Source organism: Rhamphochromis longiceps, linkage group LG7 (assembly GCF_057381845.1).
Source record: "Rhamphochromis longiceps isolate RC_006_pf linkage group LG7, R_longiceps_female_GT1.1, whole genome shotgun sequence".
NCBI classification, from domain to species: domain Eukaryota; kingdom Metazoa; phylum Chordata; class Actinopteri; order Cichliformes; family Cichlidae; genus Rhamphochromis; species Rhamphochromis longiceps.
The window spans coordinates 9657555-9676534 of NC_140563.1; the positions used below are offsets into that span (position 1 = coordinate 9657555).

The 18980-nt window shown below is 40.3% G+C and overlaps 1 protein-coding gene across 2 annotated transcripts; it reads right to left on the bottom strand.

Annotated features, from left to right (window-relative positions):
* Window positions 1–407: 407 nt before the first annotated feature.
* neto2b (neuropilin (NRP) and tolloid (TLL)-like 2b) lies at window positions 408–11132 on the bottom strand. 2 transcript variants are annotated; one of them, XM_085412012.1, is made up of 12 exons: window positions 9688–11132; window positions 9338–9487; window positions 8750–8998; window positions 8600–8647; window positions 8321–8448; window positions 5796–5897; window positions 5410–5536; window positions 5012–5125; window positions 4397–4527; window positions 4202–4294; window positions 3641–4113; window positions 408–538 (listed from the first exon to the last, which is right to left on the bottom strand). In XM_085412012.1, the coding sequence occupies exons 1-11, from the start codon at window positions 9773–9775 to the stop codon at window positions 3667–3669; spliced, it is 1677 nt and encodes a 558-aa protein (XP_085268138.1). In that variant the 5' UTR covers window positions 9776–11132; the 3' UTR covers window positions 408–538; window positions 3641–3666. The 2 variants fall into 2 exon arrangements, with proteins under 2 accessions (XP_085268138.1, XP_085268137.1); XM_085412011.1 differs by lacking the exon at window positions 408–538 and having other exon boundaries at window positions 2988–4113.
* Window positions 11133–18980: the final 7848 nt, after the last annotated feature.

The following is an 18980-nucleotide window of genomic DNA, read 5'->3' on the forward strand; positions in this document are numbered from 1 at the left end:
CAAGGCAAAAACTGTGCTAAACATTAGACGTCATTCTTTCCAATCATAGTTACAGTAAACAGTTTTTATAAACATTTCCCAAGCCTTCTTGTCTGCCTCTGGATACTCTGAATGGTGGAAAAACTGCATGCCAACCTGCTGCTCTAATGTAAGTTATCACCTGACTTACTGTACTGCAATCTAAAAGTAAACTTGAGGTTCAGTTCTGGTCAAGCATTGTTGTTTTTTTCCCCATCCCAGACACTCACCTGCAGGTGATAGATGGATATCATGAAGCATAAGCAAAAGTGTTTGTAGAATATTACAGTTTTAATTTGAAAGGAATCAGCCTAACCAACTGTGACAAAGTAAAAATGTTTTTATAAATGAATTAAAAGTAGTAAAAAAACAACAACAAACAAATGATTATGGCTTTCAAACTATTTGTGGTGACTATAAGCACACAGGGCTTGTAACAATCTAAAAAAAATCAGACAAAAAACCCCAACTTAAACTTCTTTAGCTCCTTAGTGCAGATATTTTCCCAGCGTTGATCAAACTGAGAAAAGAATGAGACACACCTTTGAAGACAGGCTTAACTATTGTCACACAGAGAGTTATTATATAGCAATAATCCTACATCTCCTGTACCTTTTGACCTATTTCTCTGGAGTCATTTATTACCTGAGGTGTTCCAGATATCGTGCCTATTCATAGATGTTGAGATAAAAAAAAGAAAAAAAAAAAGACTGTGTACCGGAGCTGATAATGCATATTCCCTACAAACAAGGTCAACTTATGGAAGCATATAAAACAGAGTACATTATCATGACTGACCCATTTACGTTATCTATCACTTGTTTGATCATAGCTTTTATTGTGTACAAAGTAGCCAGTGCATAGAAACTTAACTGGAAGCCTTTAATCGTGAGTTTATAAGTCTATCCTTAGAGGTCAAATGAGAATTGTATAACACTGTGTTACCAGCACACACACTAGCACTGAGAATGCACTGTCAGGCTTTTGTCTATGTCTATGCAGACAAACTATGTTGCCCCATTAATTATTGGTCCAGTGAATTTTTTTGAGGATGACAAATGAACTGCAGAGGTATGCTGACTACACCGCAAGGCTTTCCAAATGAGGTTTGTGCCAGCTACAAGGTTATGTAAGAGGTTCTGTGGGAATTTCAGAGACACTGTGTTTAAGATCACAACACATGAAAACATTGGAATACAGCATTTTAGATCCACTGTGAAACCAGGCGAACCATGTCTAACTTTCTCCATTCAAACACTTTCTTTGAGGTCAGTACTCACATGGTTTCATTTCTTATTAAATGGTTTAATTCCTAAATACCCTCCTTGCTAATTAACAGGACTATGTTGGTGTAACACAGTAAGGGGAATTGTTGAAAAGAATATATCAATGGGCCAATAGGCTCGACTATAGGAGCACAGGGGTGTGTTCAAATGAGACACAGAGACAAGAATGTAACTCAAAAGAACCAGCCAACTTTAGTGACATAAACCATAAGGTTGACAAGCACAGGTTAAAGACACTTTACAATGGTAGAAAGGAAACTTACAAAAATTAAAAGAAAAGTAAAACACAAACTACTAAGCAATGACTTGGCCAAGTGTTATTTTTGGTTTTCAATGTTCGGGTTTCAATGCTCGGGTGCACCCTAGTAACCTGACTCCTTAACTCTTATAGAAACAGATTACACAAATCCAATGTACATTCAAATGAAAATCTCACACTCTTTTCACATGTGGAGAATGCTCTACACAACAGCTCATTATTTAAAGTCCCAAATAAAAAATGTCCAAGGGGTAAAGTCCAAAAAATTCCCAGGGTGTGAAAGAAAATAGGGATGAAAGAATGTCAGTCAGTGGTCTTATGTATAACCAGCTGTGCGTGAAAGTGTGAGTGATACAGTCCTACCACACCGCAAGGTGCAGCAGATCATCAAGTGGAAAAGAAGCGAATCTCAGTCTCTCTAAGTCCAGGTGGGAAGGCTCGCCATCTATTTCACCGGAGGAATTCTATTTCACTGGAGGAATCCACCTCAGGAACAATTCAGCATACAAAAAAACCTGACCTGTCAACAGACAGGATCAGAAGAGCAATTCAAATATTAATTATGCTGTTCTAGCTATAATTCACAACTTAGGATTTTGTTTAAATCACATTCAACATAAATTTGCAATAAAAATACTCAATTTTGCAAAAATAAAACATCTCTCTTACACAAACTATGCATTAAACCAAGTAAAGTCAGTGCATATGCATATATGTCGCATATGCGGCAATTATTAATCAAACAATTGAGATTAATTCAGTTTCTCAACGATAAAATGTGAAACAGACATGAACTAACTGAGACATACAACATGTGCTCACCGAACTCAGCGCATCACGGCCGAAGACAATGGCATAGTGTCTCTCGGTCGGAAAATGCAGGGCTCTAAATAACGTAACAGGACATGTTTTCTCTTTAATAACCGTAATACGACATGAAGGAAAAATAAACATAAGTTGCGCTTCAAGTGTTACCTTACTTCTGGAAGCAGATTGAGATGAACTTCCAGGCAGTTGATAGCAACCAGAGCTAACAAAGGCTAACAGTTTAGCTCCACGCGGTACTTTTTAAAGTCACCAGAAAAATGCAGCATTTGCCTGCTTACTCACTGTGGCTACTTTTAACATGAAAGGTAGCTGATAACCAGTGAACTTATGTGCAACACAGTTGGTTGCAACTTATATCTAATACTTTTTTTCCAGCTCAAAAGCTTCAGTCTCTCTTTTCTCCTGCCAACACGCGACTACCTCCACACATAGCAGCAAACACAGAGCACGTAGGTGGGACATACAGCGGCAGACTGCTCTCCCATTGGTCAAAACATACTGGGACCTGTGCATTTCGATTGGTTGGGCAGGCTGTCCATCTCTCCTCATATCAGTCCTTAAAGTGGTACCCTCATTGTATGTGGGTTACATTGGCTTCTCCCCCACTGTGTTAAGATCTGGTAACCCATTTGTTTTTAAAGATTGTAAAAAGAAACCTAGTTTTCCGGTTTTCATAAGGTCAGGTGTGTCACTGAAGAGTGACATAATTGTAAAATTTCCAACCTGTGTACTTGTGCAACATGCCCAAAAGGGGATTGCAGAACAACCAGACTTTCCTTCAGTAAAACTAAAACCGACTTTAACTCGGAGCTGACTTTTCCTAAGTCAGAGGTGTGGAAATTACCTTTTTGTTTTTAACCAATGTAGTTTTTTCACTAATACTCAAAATGTAATCACACTTCTTCTACACACTGACTCAAAACATACTTCCACAACATCTATTCGCGTTACAGTTAAATGTATTCAACAAAATACATCAAGACAAGAACACTATACAGCTTTTTCTTTTAGTTTCACTTTTACACCAGTGTCAGAGACTTGATAACAGCTCTCTGTTTGCTGTTTCAGTATATAAGCAGATTTGGCAGTGCCTGAGGATCTTCTTGTTGCTCCTTAATAGAGCCTATGTTTTCTAGCCTTACTGAGAAGAAGGAAAGTGTACTTGCACAAGCCATTGGTTTTCTTTCTTTTTCCTTTTTCCTGTAAATTTGAAAAGCTCCTCCCTAAAGTTGAGGCAGTGTTTACCTACCCTAACGCAGATCTTGTGTTTTCTCCTCAAAAGTCCATGGACAGGGATCTTTGCTGGGCTATTTCATAGCCTCTTCGGCTTCCGCCTCTCCGCACATACACATCATACCTTCCGTCCTCCTCCTCTTCTTCCTCTTCCATTACTCTGTCCTGCCGCCCCAGAGCTCTCTCTCCCATACCATGATGGCCCTGCATTCGGCCTGATTTCATACTGGGCCAGCTCTTCTTCCTCAGACTGCTGTTGAAATCTCTTAGGGGAGGCAAGGAGTTTTGGAAGTCTACTCTGAAAGGTGGAAGCTCCATGGATCCCCTTCCCAGGCCTTGCGCCCCTAGGCTGCCTTTAATGGAGTTGATAGAGGCCAGAGAGCCACAATGGTGTTCGTGTATGCAGCGCGATCCTGACGAGGACCTCCTGAGCGCTTGTAGGGACTGGAGCTCCTCTGACAACTCCCCAAGGTCTCTTGAATAAATCTCCTGTGAAGGACAACGTTAATAAATTAGTAGTTTTAAAACGATATAAACATGTACCAATAATATAATGTGTAAAAGCAATAAAACTGACCTTGTCTCTGAGATTAAAGAGTTCATAGTGAGGAGGGTCAAACACCTCCTGGAAGTCAGCACGAGGAAACAAGTTGTTCTTACGAACCAACACCTTTAAAATATGACAGGGAATCACTATTTTATTTGTAGTTTCTATGAGAAAAATTTAGTGGGATGATGTTAGAAGAATTCGACAACAAATTTTCTTAAATACCTTCTTACGTGGCTGCTTGACTTGCACCAGAATGGAGACAATTAGGAGTAACAGCACCACCCCCGTAGACACACAGATTATTGTCCCGTGAGTCTTTGTGATCTGGTGAAAAAGACCTTTGTTCTTTTTCTCTGGAGGATTGAAATGACGACATAAAGAGTTAAAAATATCAGAGGCTTTCAAAGGCACCGAGAGTGCATTAGTCATTTACTTGTTCCCTCCTGTGTCAACACAATTCGTATCTCTGGATGCCAGGAACAATTCAAAGCAGTTACTAAAAGCTAAGGCACTGATAAACACCCATCCCAGCACTAGAAATGCTTAAGATCCACTTATTAGCCAAAAAGCCTTGAAGGCCTTTCAGTTGGAAACGCGTCAAAACTATGAGATTGTGCTTTTCCTGCCAAGTGGAAACACATCGATATTAACTGTTCTGTAGTTGCTGCAGCCGGTGTGTGTGTTTCATAATGATCCTCAAGGAGACTCAATGTGACACAACAAAGGCAGACATGACATCCATCATTTCACAAAGCATGACAGAATTACACAGCATAACACATCACAGCAGACCAAAGAAAGCATTTCTGCCAAAAGGCTTCAGCAGAATCGAGGTACCTTTGCAGTTGCTTTCGTCCCAAGGAAAGACACAGTTTTGTATGCCGTTGCACACCAGAGAAGTGTTGATGCACATGTTAGTGTGGCAAAAGAACGCACCGCTCATACAGGGTGCTAAAACACAAACACAAGTGTATATGAAGTATGTGTACAACCTGACAAAGCATCGAAAGCTACAAGCAGAAAGAATGTGGCATGTCCTTATCAGAGATCCAACTATAAAATGCTTATCAGAACTATTATTATTTCCTATTGCTAAGACGTACTATATAAGGTGCAGTGATTAAAAGTAACCACCAAAATATGCACCGTATCTTTAATACATGTACTTTCCCATCGCAGCTGAAAAAGCAAAATGATGGGCAGGGGGGAAAGAATAATCTGAAGGAGACACTCACGGTCAGCAAAAGATGTGAACAGCATCCGGAAGCGGCTGAGACGGCTTGTCTCATCAGCCCACATCCTCACTACTCCCACACCAGTGTCCAGCATGATGTCATTAGCTACTGTACTACAAAACTTGGCCTGCAAGAAACCACACACCACTTTCTTTTATGGATGTTGATGTGCGGACTCAATGAGGCCAAGGTCTGTAGAACAGTTGCTACATATTTGTGATTTAAATATGGCATTAAAAAGGAGCATGTATGGCAAAGAAAGAAAGATAAATCCTGTAGCAGAAGAAGAACCTCAGACCTGAAAGCATAGTGCAATGTAATGCGCAACAAACTTAGTGCGTCAGGCAGAGACAGAGTAATATTTATGATGTTATGCAAAGAATTACCTTTAGATCCTCAATGGCATTACTGCCATCATAAACAGCCACAAAGTTCTTCTTACATTCATTGGAGTTTTCCATCTGGTATTCCAAAAATCGCAGGTAAATCTGGAATGAGTAATGGAGAGGGAAACAGTGTACACTTTTCATTTTTCACACACAACCTGATTCCAAAAAAGTCGGGATGCTGTATAAAAAAGGAATCCAATGATTTGTAAATCCCATAAACATGAAAAACAAGTCAACTGTTTAAACTGGGAACAATATTCCTGCCATTTCCATAGAGGTTGGGGTCTACCACACCAGGCAAGACCCCAGCTGCATGCTGGAGCTAGCAGGCAAGGACATACGTGGAACGCTATCACCAAGTGGCTGTTGTAGTCTACAGGGCCTGGAAGTGGCCTGGAAGTCCTGAGGTCAAAATGAGATATGCCCCCTAGGGAGGTTGAGGATGACCGAGCTAAGATCCTGTGGGACTTCCAGATGCAGGCAGACAAACTGGTGATGGCTAACCAACCAGACATAGTAGTGACAGCTGTAGTGATAGATGTAGCTCTATCGAGTGATAACAACATCAGGAAAAAGGTACGCGAGAAGCTCGAGAAGTACCACGGGCTGAGAGAGGAGCTCAAGAAGACGTGAAGGGTGAAGGCAACAGTGGTACCCCCATACGGGACGAGTGCCTCCAGCAGATCTCAGGAACAACATCTGAGATCTTTGTCCAAAAGATCGCCGTCCTAGGAAGCGCAGGATCAGCTGCTGGACTTTTAGGAGAGGAATGTTGTTCTGTTCATGCCTGATGTAGGATTCTAGCTGCTCAGCAGTCCTGGGCATTCTTTGTTGTAGCTTTTGCTTAATGATTCAAATGTTTTGATTTAATGAAAAGTCTCTGCTGCAGACAGGCCGGTTTGGCATCCGAGAAATTCTGCTACAAAGCTATGATGTTGACATATGCGTGCAGTACATTTAGTTTTGTCTTGCTGAAATATAGAAGGCCTTATCTGAAAAAGATATCATATACATGGTACCTGTACAGCCACTTCCATAGGTACTACTTCACTTCCATCAAAGATTCATGCTTTTTAAGTCTGCGCTCATAACAAGACAGATGGTCCCTCTCCTCCTTAGTCCAGAGAAAGCAGCGCCCAAGTTTTCCAAAAAAATAGTTTGAAATTTTGATTTGCCAAACTGTGTTCACAGACAGTAATTTTGGAGCTCATGCAGTTATTTACGTGGCGGACTCACACCTGTTTTTGATGCAGTGCCATCTGAGAGCCTGAAGATTATGGGCATCTGTCATGTTCCAGAGTTTGAGCCTTATTAACTGAATACTATTATTTTATGGTTCTTAGTTGACTGTTAAACTTGATCTTTATGTATCTTGGGCCTTTCAGTTTATTTTCTGGTTTGGGTCGATTTAGCATAGTTGTTTCATGTTTATTTTCCTGGCTTTACCTTCATGTCTTTGTCAAATATGAGTGTGCTAAGGTCTTATCTCTGTGGTAGGTATGTGACTTCCTTTTTTTGTGTTTTATTTCTAGTTTCACTTCTGTTGTCTCTAATTTGTCTTTAGCTGTTTCTCATTTCCTACCTCTTCCCAACCCTCATGATTAGCCTTTAGTGTGTCAGCTTGTATAGACAGGCTTAGTGACTCCCTTTGTCTCTGTCTGTATGTTAATGTTTCTCTCCCTGTGTGTTCCCAACTTTCAGTTGCCTTCTTAATGGACTTTAGCATTTTTGGTTCTTGCTACATCGAGGTCTGCCTGTCAGAGTCTGCATTTGGATCCTCAATCTGCTAAACTATGACAGCATCCAATTCTGGCTTTCAGCTTTGTCCCTTGCACAGAGATTTCTCCAAATTCTCTCAATCTTTTGAAAATGCACTGTAGATGGTGAAATATTTAAACTCTTTACCATTTAACATGTTCTCTTGTAAATAACATACAGCATGAGATTTGCAAAGCATTGCATTCCCTTCCTATTTACATTTCACAGCTTTTTACAACATGGGTTTGTAATTCAGCTAGTTTCTGTTTGCCAACAGAAGACAGTTGAATCATCACTGATATAAATCATTTTGACTCAGCTTTACTGCAGATGTACTTAAGCTGACTGTCAGATTATCGATGCACATGTTTATTATTTATATGCATAAGCTGCAGATTAGTAGTTGCTTGATATAAAAAAAAAGATGCTTGGGATGCTTTGTTTTTCAAATAAAGTAAAGAATATAGAAAAATACATCACAGCAGATATGGAGAGGGTGAAGGGTGAAAGCAGAAAGCAAAATAAGCTGCAGGCTGCAGACTCATCTTTCATTCCACTGTACTGTTTGTCATTTTGTTCCCAATGAATTATATCCCCTCTCCTTAAATTCATTTTGTTGAGAAGAAATATTTCTCCTTTCCTTTATTTTCCTTTCCTTTCTGCTTTTCCTTTTTAAAACTTTCAGTTATCACTCAGTTGAAAACGCAGAAATGGAGAACTGGATGTATAAATGCAAATTTAACGATGTCATTTCAATATCTTACCCTGTTCTTTGTTGGGGCACGTATAGTCCAGATGCAATCCACTGCCTGGTCTGGCTTCACTTTGGACTCTTCGTCCACCTGACTTGAACGGATTACACCGTCAGCTCCAGACAGCTCAAACTGGCAATCTGACCCAGAGACGACAGTTGGCAAGAAACAAAGTGGAAGCAAAAAGGAGGACATGTGATCAGATGGAAAGTAACAACTTTATTTCACATGGCAGTCTAAAGATGTACACCTGGAGCTGCATGGGTTTTCTTATACATGCTGTTGCACTACCTGGGATGGGGTTTAAAAGTCCTCCCACATGCAGATGAAATTCAGGATCTTCGGGGTGAGAAATAAGAAGAGCACAGAATCACTGGTCCGGAAAGGCTATTTGTTTTTGAGCAGTGTGAAAATGGTACATCCACTCTGCATTTTAGTCACCTGCAGCAAAGCTGTACTGGACCTGGAAGCCAGTCCCCTCCAGCTCTTCATCACTGAAGAAGCGGATCCACATGAAGCGTCCGCTCGACAGGATGAGTCCAGGACTGGCTGATCCGCAGAAGCGATTGATGAGCGGGGAGAAACTAAAGGGACCGTCCCGCACTTCGATGTGGTCGAAGCGACATTCGAACGACGCCTCGATGTGGAAGACTTCGTCAAACATCAGCTCTATTCTCTGGCGAGGCAGGGCTGGGGAACAATTGGCACTCTTTTACTGTCAGAGCCGATTCAGGAATACAAAACGCTATAAAAACGGCAACAAGAAAGACACGTTTGCTCCTTTCAGATGCTACTCTGTCTCGTATGTTCTTTATATATCATTACTGGTTGAGAAGTTAATGAACGATACATTAAAATAACACAGTTTTGTCTTTAATGACAAAAGAGGAAAATGAGGCATTGTACATAATAGGTTTTATATGTGTCGATGGCATCGGATTCCCGCAGAGCCAATCCGAGCCAATACAAGAATATGTCCCAATATCTGAACTGTTTTTCAGCTTGGGCTGTGTGCTTCTCATCAGTTACCTTCCAGCACATAGAGGCACTCCTTGTTTGGAGGGTACGTATTTGGGTAGTTTGGGGAACTGAAAGTGCCGCCATCAGTGGTTCGTACCCAGTTTCCACAGTGACGCGCTCGTAGAGAAGGGTTAACTGCTTTCGACCCTGCACCTGAATCTGCACATTATGAAAACCAAGCAACACAAGGCATTCAAACCTACAAAAAATTATCCGGGTAAAAGCTGCTGACATCTAAAATGCAGTTATGGACACAATTGTGTAATAAATAAATAAATACATCGCAAATTAAAGAAGAATATGGAAATGTATAAAGGAGTCCATTTGTCAAAGGAGCAGAATAAAGATTGCAATCTTACCTTTAATCTTTTGCACCAGTGCAAATCCCCCCTCAATGAATAGGAGAAATATCCAGACTGTACAGAAGTCAACAGTGTGTGAAATCATAGTAAGGAGAGGTACAATCAAGGAATAAAGGAAACGAGAGCTTAGCAGGATTTCTTTGTCTGTGCTTTATGTTTCAGTACACTCAGCAGAATCCTTGAATGTATATTAAAGGCAAGGGTGTGGGGTTCAAAGCTTGGGAGTGAGAGAACAAGCTGCTTCTACCATCTGCTTCCTTAACTCTTACTCTTATCTTTGCATCCTCTTTTTTTTCGTCAAGATTTATGCTGGGTGAGAGGACTGCTGTCTGCCAAGAAGCTGTTCAAGGACACCTAATGGTAAATATGCATTAAAAAAAGAAAAAAAAAGTTTCATGAAATCATATCTTGCACCACATTTGTACCTATTACATAAAATGTGACCCAAATAAATCATCTTGCCCAGGGGCACCAGTCTGCTTAGAACTTGCTTTGAGTTTTCACCAAAGTGGCATGTTGGCATGTTGCTGCACATCCAGGGACAAAAAGCAAAACAAAAATGACAGTTATGATATAGGCTGTGGACGTTCGTGCTGCATGTTCTGTCTGTCACAGCTTGTGACCTGGGAAACAGGCAGATTTATAACTTCGGACTTTGTTTTCAATTCATTATTGTTGTACAATAAGGTAAATAAGATGTGTGGCTCACTGCCATGCTGCATGTAAAATTTACTTGCAGCCCTTCTTCTGAGAACATATTAAGTGGGTGCAGAAGAGGAACAGAGGCAGCAACAGCAGCCCAAATCCTCCACTCGCCCAGGCACTGAGCCACCACACGCTGACGCAAAAGGGGAAAAACGGATTTCCTACTTTTTTTTAAAGAAAAATCCGTGTTGCTTATTTTTCTTACTTTTTTGGAGTAACTGCACCGAGCAAGTGTGGGGAGCTGTTACTTCAGCACCACGAATCGATGCACAAGAGAAACTTTCAAAACAAAGAAAAAAAAAAACGATTTCTTTGCACAAAGTAACTACACAAACATGTCAGAAAACAGCCAAGAAAAAACCCCTAAAAACCAGATTTGAGACACCCGCGTTTCTAACAACTCTCTCTTTCCCCCTCAGACATTTAAGTAAATAAATACGCGATCTGCTCTAAAGTGCGAAAATATGGATGATTTCTCTTACCTGCGTACATCCTCGCCGCTGAGCTCCTTTTTATGAGTTTTTCTGTTTTCAAACTTGTCCCTCACATCCCCTGTTTATGTCAGTAGTACGGATTACCGCACGTTAAAACTACTGATTTAGAAAATCCGAACTTTCATCCTTGTCGTGTTGGTCAAACTGAGAGCGACTCAGGTGCGAAAAAGAGCAGATTAACTTCTGATTCGTCATCAGAATCAGAAGTTTGCACAGTTTTCCTGCCCAGCTCGGTGTATGAGACTCAGCCTCAAACAAACGGATGATCAGTCTGCAGCTGCTCGCGGTTTAAAGATTGAGCTCAGTTGGCGCTAGACTGTAGGGGAAAGCTGATTGCGCATGTGCCTCATCAGTTATGAGTATTGGTTATATGATAAACCTCCAGTCGCCCGTTTGGCATGGGGATGAATTAAATTGGGATTTCCCATTTTTCAAATTTTAATTAGCTGATACTGGCTGCCGCACTCACTCTCCCAGACAGACAGTCACACGCGCGCGCGCGCGCGCGCACACACACGCACACACGGCGGGGGGACCGTGCCAAAAAGCCCACTGAGCATAAGTCTGTCGGTGCATTGCTGTGAATTCCTATTCAGAGCAGAGAGCATGGACACATTGGCTCTAGCCTTCTCATTTTTCACCAAGGACACTCATCACCTAAAGCCCCAAAAAGCTGGCTATAGAGCCAGAGAGAGATGGAAATGGAAGCCAAGTGTAGGTGGGATAGAGATTTTCCTTTGATGTGTTAGCTTTTAAGACAAAAACGACTCACCACATCCACTGGAGGATTTGTACTGTATCTTATAGGTGAATGTGCTTGCTTTAAATCAGAAGCTTGTCACAAGAAGTGGGACATTTGCCAGTTCTCCCTTCAGTTGATCAGTTGTATCAAAACCTTCCTACTTGTTTTTCACATTCAATGCATGTTTACAACCAATCAAAGAAGCAGACAAATCTGAATATATTAAGTTGTTATACCATTTATGAATACTTTTGATCTGATAGTGGAGGATATTCCTCAGACTTTCCTTTAGAAGCTACAGGGAAATTTCTTTAAGTAAAAAGATAAGTACTATCAAGAGTTCAAAGTACTTCTACTTGTTACAAGTAATAACATATAAGAGTATACGTTTTAAATATGTATTTAATCGTTGGATTGATATTGCTTATTTAATAACATTCAAGCTGAATTAATGTAATTTTAGCTTTTTTAATCAACGTGGGAAAACTATTATGGTAAAAAGTTAATAGTATAAAAAAGCCTCAGTTTACTATATAACTACAAGTGCTATACAAACCCAATCACACAAAAGAAAGTGAGACAGTGTATAAAATATGAATAAAAAAAGAACTCAGTGATCCGCAAATCTTATTAACCTGTATCTTATTCACAGTAGGCCATAGAAAACCTATCAAATCTTTAAACTGAGAAAAAGCAAGTGAAGTTTATTTGTAAAGCGCCTTTTGCAGACACAAGACAAGTCACAAAGCACAATCAAAATAATACGATTAATCAAAATCAGTTACTAACAATAAAAATCTTAACAGAAAGCTGTTAAATAATAACTGCTTTTTAAAAGCAGGAGACTATTCCAAAGTCTAGGTAGTAGAGATTAGGAAGCTAATCTACAACAGATTAAAAACACGCCGACACGCTTCAAAAAACACGCTTCAAACCACAGAGCAACACAAACCAAAGACAATCCTTATTTATTAGGTGGGTAAGAAAGTCAGCAGGAGATAAAAGCTCGCTCACACAGCATGTGGACTCTCACAAAGCTGCATCCTCTGGGCTTGTGTTTGAAAACAACACTTTCCCCTGTGACTGATTATAAAGTGAAGGTGTTGTCTCTGAGTTGCGTGAATCGTTTATTATCGGCATGTGTTCGGTTGGGAAAGAGAGCTTAAACTCCACCTCAGCCTGAGCCATGTGAAGTCTGAACTCAAAGTGTCCACGCAAACCTGCTGTTACACACACACAGCCAGTCCTCTGGTCCTCTGCCTGCTGCTCGTTCACTGAGACGCATGCAAAACAAGTACACATACAGGTACACTTTCACCACACATCAAGGGTATTCAAATCCACATCCGTTACCATAGCAACCAGACTTTAGTCTTGGCTGCTTCTTCTGAGGTAATCAGACACCTAGAAAGCAGAGGTTTGAGGGGGTTTGACAGAGACGGGGGATCAAAGTGGAACAAAAGGTGTGCTGCTGCTCCAAGAGGCGAAAAGTACTGTTGATTTTTATTCCCCTGCTTTGAACTTTCTGAATAGAAAAGTAGAACAAAACACAAGTTGGCATGTTTTTCTTGTTTCAAAGTGTTTCTTATTTTTCAAACATTAGGAAGGAAGGAAGGAAGGAAGGAAGGAAGGAAGGAAGGAAGCAGGGATCTGTTCTTTAGTACACTGCTGAAAAAAATAAAGGAATACTTTAAAAACATCACATTTCCATAGGAAAAATCACATATATATTGATATGGAATTAAAGGATGCCACAGAAATGGATGAAAATGAAAACGATCAACCTACATACATATGAGTTCAAAAACACCCTGAAAGTGAAAAAATGATGCACCAGGCTAGTCACAGCAAATAAAAATGTTACTCAGTAGTTGGTATGGCCCCCATGTGCTTGTATGCATGCCTGATAATGTCAGTGCTCCTAATGAGACAACAGATGGTGTCTTGGGGGAACACCTCCCAGATGTGGACCGGGGCGTCGCTGAGCTCCTGGACAGTTTGAGATGCAACCTGGTGGTGTCGGACGTAGCGAAACATAATGTCCCAGAGATGTTCTGTTGGATTTAGGTCAGGCAAACGAGGAGACCAGTCAATGGTATAGATTCCTTTAGATGCACAATGTTCTCCACAGCTTTTTCAGACCATTTCACAGCTGTCACATGTGTTCAGGGTGAACCTGTTCTCATCTGTGAAAAGCACACGGCAGCAGTTATGTACCTGCCAATTTTGGCAAATATGACAAATACCAATGGGGGTCCTGACGCCCCCAACTAGAGGATATCAGGCTCACAGGTCAACCTTAATGAAGTCTGCTTCTGATTGCTTAGTCAGAAACATTCACTCCAGTGGCCTGCTGGAGGTTGTTTTTGTAGGGCTCAGGCAGAAAGACAATGTGCTAGAAGACCATGCTACATATTGATCCTAGTGGAGTTGGTCTGCCTGTGCAACGTCTGAATATCTATATTCCATGTGGATTGAATGGCATGACAACAGTCATAGCACCCTCTGAACAGCTGTAGAGTAAGATTAGATAAAGTCCAGCTGGAATTTTGACATTTTTTGTAACACCGCAGTGTTTTGGCAATTAGATGCAAAACTGCAAACACTGAAAAAGACACACAAAAGAGGATAATGAATTCTAAATTGTTCATTTGCAGGGCCGCGAGTTTTAATTAGCATTTTGACTAAAGTCTCAACGAGGCAAGTGATTGCTCTTATGCGCATGTGATTACAGAGGAAATTAGCATCTTCAATTTGCAGAGTACACGGATGAGTGAGCCAGGTGAGTTGGTGAAATCAACTTTAGCTCATTTAGCCTTTCTTTTCTCATTAGGAAAACGCACAAGCCCATGCACAATTTTGCAGTTTTATTAATCTGAATGAGCTGTCATGAACAGGTTCAACTTTAAGGTCATGCATCACACACAAGGACGTTTCATGGAGTTCAACAGTAACATGTTATGACACGGTAAAGCAGTTCCAGTGGATCTTTAACCCTTTCCAAGCACAATACTGCCACAGAAACACGCTGCCTGGACTTTGAATCTATGCCACTGTTTCCTTGAGCTGCATGTCTGCGTGTCACCATTTTAAACGACAGATTGATGAACGAAAGAAAAAAAAAAAGGCAGTTTTATCAGCTTCCAAGGGAAAGTTATTAAGATCCCACCACAAGCCTGTGATTGGCAGGAAATCCCAATGGATTTGGCCTATTACTGCCGATGAAGCAGCACAGTAGCCTTCAAGTCTCAAGTTCAACAACAGATTACTGCATCCCAGCAACTCCTTATTTATCATCATAAAGTAGGGGGGGGGGGGGGGGGGCTCTGGAGATTTTACGGCCTTTGGGCACTGGATGTTACAGCCGTAGATTATGTCACAACCAATCACCCTCACGCACAGTCTGCGGCATTAAATCCTACACTCAGCCGAGGAGCCCAACTTGGGTCTTCTAGTGTGGGCCATAAAAAATCTTTAATCAGCAGACCTGTGGCATAATTGACCTTTTCCTTTTCTTTGTTCTTGGGGTATTTAAAAGCTGTTGGTGCAAAACCTGATCTTCAAGGAAATTTAAACTGATGTTTAATCATCCCCAAAGATGAAGCCTTACATAAGAACCAGCTTAAGGTTCAAAGTCACGTTGACCCAGGAGACCCAGCCATTAACTGTGAACACACATGTCCCATTCCTAGAGAGATTTAGACATATGTGATATCAGGAAGCACGAAGCGCTGACACTAAACAATATACTGATCTCAGGCCCGCATGACAACAGATTAGAGAAAGAAAGAAGGGCAAGAAAAACGACCCTATTAGAAAGAACGTGGGAAAGAGAACTATAGGTTAAGCTTTTAGAAGATCACAGGGCAAAATTCTTATGAAATCAGTTTTGGTTCTAAATATACCAAAAAAAACAGCTTTTTCTCTTTAATCTCAGTCTTGTGTTTTTAAGTTGTCAGTACTCTTCCTTCATTTCTGTTTATGAAGCAAAGCAAAATGTTAAAAGGAATTACAAATTAACGTGGGAAACCACATCGTAGCCACGTCATGATGCATTCCAATCAAACATACATATATGCAGACAAACACAAATAATAAAAGGAGTGAAAGGATGCATTCACACATCCTACGTGTAAACACATCCAGAACTTGGAAAATGGGAATGACTGGCTCCATTATGTTTTGTGGGAACATCCAAACGCAACCTGAAAGATAAAAAAAAAAGTCTCTGCTTTTCCTTAAGTGTCAGGTTTTCTTCTTTGTGTTCTGCTACGCACACAAAAAAAGAAAAATGTTACATTAAGTATTGCCAGACCTGCAAACATACTCTTTCATGGTCCTGTATATCCACAGCTATGCCATAGCGAGAAGGCGTTGTGTCTGTGCCAACAGATAAGGTCATTCAGTGGAAAATTTTCATTCAATTTAAACATTCTGCTCTTCATAAATCTCGCTCTCTGGCGCCATATGGCCAATCACAAGGAGGGCTTCTGAGCCAGATGGCCAATGGCAATGACCCTTACTCAAATCAGGGTTAATCTCAGGAAGACAACGATAAGATTACTCTGCTTCATACCAATTAGAGCAAGAAGAACATGTTATTGACAAGCCTATGGAAAATCAGATATTATATAATTACACTTCTACTCTGATGAGCCACAAGTTTAAAACCACCAACAGGTGAAGTAAATAATACTATTCACCTTGTTGCTGAGAAAGCTTAACTCTTGGCTTTTGTATGGCTGCTACTTTGACACGTGTCAGCCATCTAAACATTGCCATAGATCCAGCCACCTCCCGCCATGGCACTCTGAAAGGACAATGCACCTCGTCATACAGCTAGGGCTGAGATCACAATGATGACGCAGCCTCAAAACTCATCAGATCCCGGTCTGACTGACTCCAAACTCCCAGTGCCAGACATCACAGGACATCCCCAGAGGTGCCGTGACTGTGCTTCAGTGGGTCAGAGCAGGGGCCCGCACAATATTAGGTTAATGATACTGCTGATCAGTAGTATACGATATAAACAGCTGATAGGTTTGTTTAAAATGATTCGACTTCACAAAAATCTACCGTGTGAAAATTTAATATAAGAAGATGTTACAAAAAATGAAATAATTAATTAAAAAAAGAGGGTTACTACTGAAAAAGACATTTAAAAAGTGTTTAACAAAATCATGGTGGTGATATTCAAGTTTAGCACATTTCGGGCATGTCTGACCCACAAATTCAGCAGGCTAGAAAAGCAGCGACAAGATTTACTCTATTGGCAAACAGAAATCTTCTTAGCACAGCCTGATCTGTGGATGTGGCAGCAAGCCTGGAGGAGGATGAGTCCAATACTATATTGGGGTCTACACAGATTTGCGTGCGTGTGTGTGTCTTTACGTTTAGATCATTTATATATGATTTTTTTGATTTTGCAGTGATGCCACTGAGTTAATGATGATGATAAGTTGTAAATACCGCACACAGAGTTAGTGAGGCGTTTTAAAAGTCACAAACTCATAATTCATGCTTGGTGGATTTAAAAGCTATTCCAAATTATAGTCACTAATACAGTTTGTTGCTGGTTAAAAGCCCCTTTTCAGTGCAATCTGTAAGAATAAATAAAAATAATATCGTGGGAGATTTTGAGGATTTTTCTTGCCAGTTCAGGCTGCTGGTTATTGTTTTTTCTTAAAATGCAGTGAACTTAAGAGCTTAAAGGAAAATTACATTGTGAACACATCTTGCTGTTAACATGCTGTTTGCCTTGAGATTTTTTTTGTGTCCCTTTTTTCCACTTTTTAATTTAGTCAAACATACAAAGCCGGTCCTTGTAATCAAAGCCTAAGCGCTTGTAGGCAGGGGCTTTAGAGACATAATTAAAAGGCCAGAGTGAGAGAAGGCAGTTTTGGTGTACAAAGTGACAGAAAGTGACAGTCTGATGCAAGGTTGTTTAGAACATCAGTGATTTAAAGAGGAGGATAAAAGGACAGAGGGGGGGAGAAAGGAGTAGAGTGAAAGAGCGAGAAAGAAATGTGTCATGCAGCTGGACAGATTATCTACTGATGGCCCGCAAGATCAAGTCACACATGGCTAGAGATCATCAGCACTCCAGCATGTCCAGATTGCATTTTAAAAGCTACAAGCATTTAACTGTATCTCTAAAGCGAGAGGACACAAATCAGAAAGTGGTACTGGTCTGTAAAGATTACTATTATTTTATTTATTTATTTTAGCTTACGTCTGCGTTTTTGTGCTTGAATCTGCAGAAGAGCTGAGACAATAGAAAGTCCTGGGCGAGAGATTGGAAATTAGATTAGACCAGACTTAGAACACAGTTTTAATTGCACTCACAGTACTTGTGATCCTGATTACTTCCAGCAAAATAAAGCGAGCATATGTGTGCACAAGTAAGTGTGCAATGACATGGAAAGAGAAAGAGATTTGCAAATGGTGCTTGAATTTTGTGTATACTGTATATAACTGTGCGTTTTTTTACAACACATAATTTAACATTTGGGCCCACGCATTTGTGTATTAACTGGAGGAGCATAAGGATCATTAACAGAAATGTGCCACTAGACTAACTGTTTTCAGTGATAGTGGTGCATTTTTTTAAGTGCGTCTGTAAGCTGTCAAACTCAATCTGCTATCAGTGCCATCCACTTATCATAAACTGAAGTGGAAATAGCTAAGCTACATTTCTTATTGATTAAGTACTGGCTAATGAGGTTTATAATAATAATAATAATAATAATAATAATACATTTTATTTATAGGCGCCTTTCAGACCCTCAAGGTCACCTTACAGTAACACGTAAACATACCATAAAAAACATAAGAAAAATGTATATATAGCAAACATGGTAGATAAAATTTAGATATAAACAGTCATAAAAGTATAAAAGCAAATATAAAAACTGAGCAAGGTAAAAATGGCCTAAGTTTATCTGATGTTTATTTATACTGATGTTTTTATTGTTTTATTCATAATAGTGTTCACATTCTTCTTTACCACTTTTAGAATTGTTTTATTATTTTTTTAAAGTTATTTGTAGATTCACTTATTTATACTCCTCAAAAACAAAAACAAAAAAACTGGAATGGTTTTAAAGGTGGAGGCCAGTGATGTGTTTTTACTCCTCATCTTAGCTGACTGAATGTTTGTTGTTTGGTTGGTTAGGGTCAGTGTCACTACTCTCTACAGAGGTCGCACAGGCAGACCAACCCTGCCAGGATCAATATGTGCCATTGCCAGAAGGTTTGCTGTGCCTTCCAGTACAGTCTCAAGAGCGTGGAGGAGATTCCAGGAGACAGATAGTTATTCTAAGAGACCTGGACAGAGCTGTAGAAGATCT